The sequence below is a fragment of the Notothenia rossii genome, assembly GCF_949606895.1.
Source record: "Notothenia rossii genome assembly, chromosome: 2".
NCBI lineage: Eukaryota > Metazoa > Chordata > Actinopteri > Perciformes > Nototheniidae > Notothenia > Notothenia rossii.
Window position 1 is genome coordinate 95667598 of NC_136904.1, and position 7661 is coordinate 95675258.

The following is a 7661-nucleotide window of genomic DNA, read 5'->3' on the forward strand; positions in this document are numbered from 1 at the left end:
TATTCAGTGTGCAGTTCCTTTGGCATTAGGGCAGGAATATCTAGATACTTCCCAAGGTTTGACATCATGAACTGTGCTACTTTTAAAGCAAGCAACGATGTTTTCAAATCTGTAATCAAAAAGCTCCTCAAAAATACCATCGAAGCAGTTCCTGCCGTTGCTACGTAGTTCAAACGGTAACAACGGACTATTTTTCTGAGCGGATGCATGTCAATTTAAATAAATACAACTATTTTCTAAATCAATAAAATCATTTTCTAAATCCATAAAAGCATTTCAATTAATATTGGGAGTCATGTCGTTACTTTGTTGAGAATGTGGCCTTGTGATAAGCGGGATAATGCACAGCGGAGAATAAACAGAAGGGCAACCATGGCAACCATGCAAGGGAAGTCTTCGTTATGTAGGCCTAAGTTACTTGTTTTGGCTAGGCTGTTGCTGAGTAACGCAAAAGTAATGTAAGGAGTAACAAGTTACTTTATGTAAAGAGTAACGAAGTAAAGTCATATATTACTTTTTTAGAGTAACGACCCCATCTCTGCCTGGGGCCCCCACCGACTCTAGGATCGCCACTGAACATTTCTACAGTAGAAAAGACAATATCACAAATAACACACAATATTAAAAATACTGGAAAAATGTCAATGTTGTATAAAAGACATTTATTGTTTATGTACTCTTTACATGTGGAACCTTTGTCCTTTGTTAGGCGGGTTAACTGAATCCCTGCTCCACTTTACTGTCTCTCTACAGGTCAGGACGTGATGTTACCGTGTGTAGGCATGGTGCTATGTTCAAGGTTCAAGGCTTTCATTGGTCATGTGTCTGGAGGTTTTAGTTCGAGATGTTTTAGAGAGTTTCAGTAAGTTTGGAGCATTTTTTACATTTATAAGAGGAGAGGTAGTACATTAGCTCCATGAAGATGACTTTGCACTTTAGTTACAGTGAGATATAAACTCAAACAATCTGAATTTGATAAAGAAACAATGAATGCAGCTGCACTTCCTAATATGATATGTTATAGTCATATGTCACCCTGCAGTCACTAACAGAGGATGCTATAAGCCATCTGATCACCTCAGTGTAGCTGTGAATGATCTCTAATACAACTCACTATTTACAAAGCTGCTAGAGCAAAACCAGAAGAACTATCACATGGCTGAGCTGTCCTCCCTGCTGGACCACAGGTCCTTCAGTGAGGCTGCTGCTCCACGGTGTTTCAGAGAGAGATGCCACAGGTCCTTCAGTGAGGTTGCTGCTCCACGGTGTTTCAGAGAGAGATGCCACAGGTCCTTCAGTGAGGCTGCTGCTCCACGGTGTTTCAGAGAGAGATGCCACAGCTCCTTCAGTGAGGCTGCTGCTCCACGGTGTTTCAGAGAGAGATACCACAGCTCCTTCAGTGAGGCTGCTGCTCCACGGTGTTTCAGAGAGAGATACCACAGCTCCTTCAGTGAGGTTGCTGCTCCACGGTGTTTCAGAGAGAGATACCACAGCTCCTTCAGTGAGGCTGCTGCTCCACGGTGTTTCAGAGAGAGATACCACAGCTCCTTCAGTGAGGCTGCTGCTCCACGGTGTTTCAGAGAGAGATACCACAGCTCCTTCAGAGAGGCTGCTGCTCCACGGTGTTTCAGAGAGAGATACCACAGGTCCTTCCACGGTGTTTCAGAGAGAGATACCACAGCTCCTTCAGAGAGGCTGCTGCTCCACGGTGTTTCAGAGAGAGATACCACAGGTCCTTCAGTGAGGCTGCTGCTCCACGGTGTTTCAGAGTGATACCACAGCTCCTTCAGTGAGGCTGCTGCTCCACGGTGTTTCAGAGAGAGATACCACAGCTCCTTCAGTGAGGTTCCTGCTCCACGGTGTTTCAGAGAGAGATACCACAGCTCCTTCAGTGAGGCTGCTCTTTGGGAGGAAACTTATACAAAATGTACACCACCCCAAATTGATCATGTTGTTGATAGTGCTACAGATGCACTGCGAATAAAATTAGACTCTGTTGCTCCTTTGAAAAAGAAGAAAATAAAACAACATAGATTAGCTCCATGGCATAATGCCCAAACCCGCAAAATAAAGCAAAAGTCGAGACAACTTGAAAGGATATGGCGTTCCACTAAACTTGAAGAATCTCGTTTAATTTGGCATATTACACTCAATGAATATAAGAAAGCACTGCGTAAAGCGAGAGCAGCCTACTACTCTTCATTAATAGATGAGAATAAGAATAATGCAAGATTTCTTTTCAGCACTGTAGCCCGGCTGACAGAGAGCCACAGCTCGACTGAGCCTTCTATTCCCATAGCACTCAGTAGGAATGATTTTATGTGCTTTTTTAACGATAAAATTGTTACTCTTAGAAACAAAATGAATGACCTCTTGCCTTTGACCAGTATAGTGTTATCAACAGCTCCCGGAAACGTAAGTTCTAATATTACACTAGATAGTAAACCAGAAAGCTTTTCAGCCATAAACCTTGAACAATTAAATTCAATGATTCTCTCTTCTAAACCATCAACGTGTATCTTAGACCCGATTCCAACTAAGCTGTTAAAATAAGTTTTTCCATTAATTAGCACTTCTTTATTAAATATTATGAATATGTCTTTATGATCAGGCTATGTTCCACAATCATTCAAAGTAGCAGTGATAACACCGCTTCTTAAAAAGCACAACCTCGATCCAGAGGTTTTAGCCAACTATAGACCTATTTCTAATCTTCCATTCCTCTCAAAGATTCTTGAGAAAGCAGTCGCAAAACAGCTGTGTGATTACTTAAAAAACTATGCTTTATTTGAAGATGTTCAGTCTGGCTTTAGAACACAACATAGCACAGAGACAGCTCTGGTTAAAGTCACAAATGACATTCTAATAGCTTCAGACAACGGACTTGTCTCTATTATTGTCTTGCTCGATCTTAGTGCTGCATTTGATACTATCGACCATGATATCCTATTGCAAAGACTAGAGCACTTAGTTGGCATACAGGGAACTGCTTTAGGCTGGTTTAGGTCCTATCTATCTGAACGCTCTCAGTTTGTACGTGTCAACGATGATTCTTCCACGCAAACCAAAGTTAGCCATGGAGTGCCACAGGGCTCAGTGCCTGGACCTATTTTGTTCACACTATATATGCTTCCGTTAGGCAATATTATAAGGAATCATTCTGTAAACTTTCATTGTTATGCGGATGATACTCAACTATATTTATCAATCAAGCCTGATGAAATTAATCATCTAAATAAAATTCAAGACTGCCTCAAGGACTTAAAAACGTGGATGACCTTAAACTTGTTGATGTTAAACACGACCAAAACTGAAGTTATTGTACTTGGCCCGAAGAATCTAAGAAACAAATTATCTAAAGATATACTAACTATGGATGGCATTAATTTGGCCTCCAGTGAGACTGTAAGGAATCTTGGTGTTATATTTGATCAGGATTTATCCTTTAACGCCCACATAAAATCCATTTCAAGGACCGCCTACTTCCATCTACGTAACATTGCAAAAATCAGGCATATCTTGCCTCAAAACGATGCAGAGAAACTAGTCCATGCATTTGTTACTTCAAGGCTGGATTATTGTAACTCTTTATTATCAGGGTGTACCAAGAAGTCAGTCAAGTCTCTTCAGCTGATTCAAAATGCTGCAGCTCGTGTACTAACCAGAGTTAGGAAAAGGGACCACATTACTCCTGTTCTGGCTGCCTTACACTGGCTCCCTATAGAACACAGGATATAATTAAAAATTCTTCTTCTCGCCTACAAAGCCCTTAATGAGCAGGCGCCATCTTACCTTAAAGAACTCATTATACCCTACTGGCCTACTAGGGCATTGCGTTCCAAGAATGCAGGGTTGTTGGTTGTTCCTAGAGTCTCTAAAAGTACAATGGGAGCCAGAGCCTTTTCTTATCAAGCTCCACTTTTGTGGAATCAGCTTCCAGTTTGTGTTCGGACGGCAGACACCCTATCCGTTTTTAAGAGTGCGCTTAAGACCTTCCTTTTTGATAAAGCTTATAGTTAGGGCTGATTAGATTCAGCCTCTAGTTTTGCTGATATAGGCTTAGTTTGTCGGGGGACATCTTACTTCTTCCTTCTCTCTGTCTATACCTGTGTACTCTCATGTTCCGATTAACCCAGCTTCCCCAAATGTCTTTCTTTTTGGTGTCTATATACGCCGGAATCCGGAGTCATGGCTGTGCCTGTTGCTGTGGTCCTGGATCATAAGTCCTGGATGGATATCCTCGTGGATTCATCTTCTTATTATACAAACATGCATTTCCAAATATTTGGACTACCTATGTTGCAAATGTATTATCTTTTCAATTTAGACACGGCATCTATTACACGTCTGTCCGTCCTGGGAGAGGGATCCCTCCTCTGTTGCTCTCCCTGAGGTTTCTCCCATTTTCCCCTTTAAACTTTGGGTTTTCTCTGGAAGTGTTTCCTTGTACGATGTGAGGGTCGGAGGACAGAGGGTCTAAGGACAGAGGGTGTCGTATTGTCATACTGATATTCTGTACAAACTGGGAAGTCCACTGAGACAAATGTAACATTTGTGATATTGGGCTATATAAATAAACATTGATTGATTGATTGATTGATTACCCTGCTCCAGGGTAATGTGAGGCTGCTGCACCACGGTGTTTCAGAGAGATACCACAGGCCCTTCCTTCCTTCAGCGGTCAGACTGTACAACCACCACGGCCCCTAGTAGACCACCTCACACGCTGGATTATCCCCTGATGGAATACTAAATATGTTTGAAGTAATCTGGGAACCTTTTCCTTAGAAATGCAAACCTCAAATATACGTTTAACATAAATAAACAATCTTCTAGTACCTTAAACATATTATGCACCGGAACAGTATTGACGGTATTCTTAATATTTTGTTTACGTATTTATACTTTTTAATTTCTAGTTTTTGTATTTGTTCATACATTTTGGTACTTTCTTTTATGTCACCTATTCATATTTTATTAGAAATAGAAGTTGACAGGACCCTCTAGGGGAGGACGGAGACGGGACCCTCTTAAGGATGGCCCATGGGGACGTGGAGCCGAGAAGGAGGCCTAGAAAATGTTTCCCGCTCTCAGTTATGTTTGTGGTGATCGACTGAATATGGGCCGCACTGTTTCTCCTGATGTGCAGCAAATGCTTCTGTCTACATGGACCTTTGTGTGGGGCAATCAAACAGTGTTGGGATCAGCTGTCTCTGCGGCAGCTCAGCAGCCTCTTCACATTCGTTAACACCTCCTTTAACTTCAGTCCGTACACCACTGGGTTCAGTACAGTGGGTACTAGAATCAGGATGGAGGTGATGATGGTGGAGTCAGATTCTCTGATGCTCTGCAGGCGGCGAAGCATCAGATCTAAGTAGACGCTGATGGTATAGTTAAAGAAGACGAGCAGGTGAGGAAGACAGGTTTGTAGAGCTTTGTTGCTGAAGCTACGTGAGCGCCGCAGACAGATGAAGAGGATCCTAGCGTAGGAGAAGAGCATGAAGGTGGCTGGGAAGACAATAACTATTGTGACCAGCACACTGTATATTCCACTCAGCTGCGCTGCAGCACCACCACAGCTCAGGGTGAAAATGCTGTAGATGTCGCAGTAGACCCTGTTGAGCTGTGCCCTGCAGAGCGGTAAGCGGCTAACCAGCAGCGTTGAGACTCCCACTAGAATAGCAGGCAGCATCCAGCAGAGAAGCAGCATCAGCACCACCTTGGCAGGAGTTACCAGCACAGCGTAGTGCATCGGGTGGCAGATGGACAGGTAGCGGTCAAAGGCCATGGCCGACAACAGCATGAAGCTAGCTCCACCAAGAGTGGTAACAAAGAAACCCTGGCACAGACAAAAAGTCCAGGAGACCTGCACCAAGCCGGAGCTGGACAGCAACAGGTCTGACAGAAGTTTAGGATAAATCAGTGTGCTGACTGTGAGAGAGTTCAGCAGAAATGATGCCACGAAGGCAAACATGGGCCGGTGAAGAGCTCGCTGCGAACAGATAATATAAATCACCAGAGAGTCACTGAACAACACGAAGAGGTACAGCAACAAAAACACGAAGAATAAGAGCGAGCTGTGGCCAGACAGCGAGGAGAAACCGACCAGCGTCAGGGACGAGGTCACGTTAAACCCTGCTGACGTCATGAGGAGACCCCAACAAACAACACGCTGTGACCTCAGGTCAACAACAACAACAGTAACAACAACAGAGCTCACCAACCTGTTAACATGTAAATAAAGGATATAACATTAGTTTATATCACATTGACATATACAGCAGTAATAAGGAAACTGGAATATTTAGAACACACATTTATTTAACATTCATATTTAAAACGTGTCTTCATAGAATATGAATTCACAGATAATTAATCAGATACTAAAATATCTGCTTTAACATTAATGTATAAGTCAATGATAAATATCTATCATGAATCAGAAACAGGCAAAAGCATCATCGCAATGAACACGAAAAATGAGAAACATGAGATTAATATATGAAATTAGTCATAAACCAGCAGAACAATCACAAGGAACACGAAACATGAGGAGAAACAGACCTGAGACCACCTGTTTCAACAATTATGTTAATATATACACAGAACATTAATAGTTATAATATTCATTTAAAGAATGTTAATATATGATTAATCATGAAAACAGAGAAACATAATCTCAGTAAACATGAGGAGAAACTGACCTGAGTCCACCTGTTAAAACATTAACGTGAATATATAACAATAATGTAAGAAACATTTATGATTTCAAAATAAAATTTATAAGTGAGATATTAAACTAACGTTAGCACAAGGAACACGAGACCTGAGGAGAAACTGACCTGAATCCACCTGTTTAAACATTAACTTCAATTTATATAACATTAATATATACAGCATTAATATAAAGTACATATTTAGTTTCATAATGAATCAGGAAAAGACAGAAAGATTATCACGTGAACCCGAAACCTGATGAGAAACTGACCTGAGTCCAGCTGGTGAAACATTAATATAACATTAATGTAGATATGATGAAGCACGTACAGACAGAGACAGCCTCTCAGTGAACCTGAGGAGAAACTGACCTAGGTCCAGCTGGTGAAACATTAATATAACATTAATGTAGATATGATGAAGCACGTACAGACAGAGACAGCCTCTCAGTGAACCTGAGGAGAAAGTGACCTGAGACCAGCTGGTGAAACATTAATATAACATTAATGTAGATATGATGAAGCACGTACAGACAGAGACAGCCTCTCAGTGAACCTGAGGAGAAACTGACCTGAGACCAGCTGGTGAAACATTAATATAACATTAATGTAGATATGATGAAGCACGTACAGACAGAGACAGCCTCTCAGTGAACCTGAGGAGAAACTGACCTGAGACCAGCTGGTGAAACATTAATATAACATTAATGTAGATATGATGAAGCAGGTACAGACAGAGACAGCCTCTCAGTGAACATGAGGAGAAACTGACCTGAGACCAGCTGGTGAAACATTCATATAACATTAATGTAGATATGATGAAGCACGTACAGACAGAGACAGCCTCTCAGTGAACATGAGGAGAAACTGACCTGAGACCAGCTGGTGAAACATTAATATAACATTAATGTAGATATGATGAAGCACGTACAGACAGAGACAGCC

The 7661-nt window shown here is 41.7% G+C and overlaps 1 protein-coding gene across 1 annotated transcript; it reads right to left on the reverse strand.

The window, feature by feature from the left end:
* Nucleotides 1-5203: 5203 nt before the first annotated feature.
* LOC307029791 (olfactory receptor 6N2-like) lies at nt 5204-6148 on the reverse strand (the record flags this gene model as incomplete). Its single annotated transcript, XM_079665874.1, has 1 exon — nt 5204-6148. One exon carries the CDS (start codon nt 6146-6148, stop codon nt 5204-5206), a length of 945 nt encoding a protein of 314 aa, XP_079522000.1.
* Nucleotides 6149-7661: the final 1513 nt, after the last annotated feature.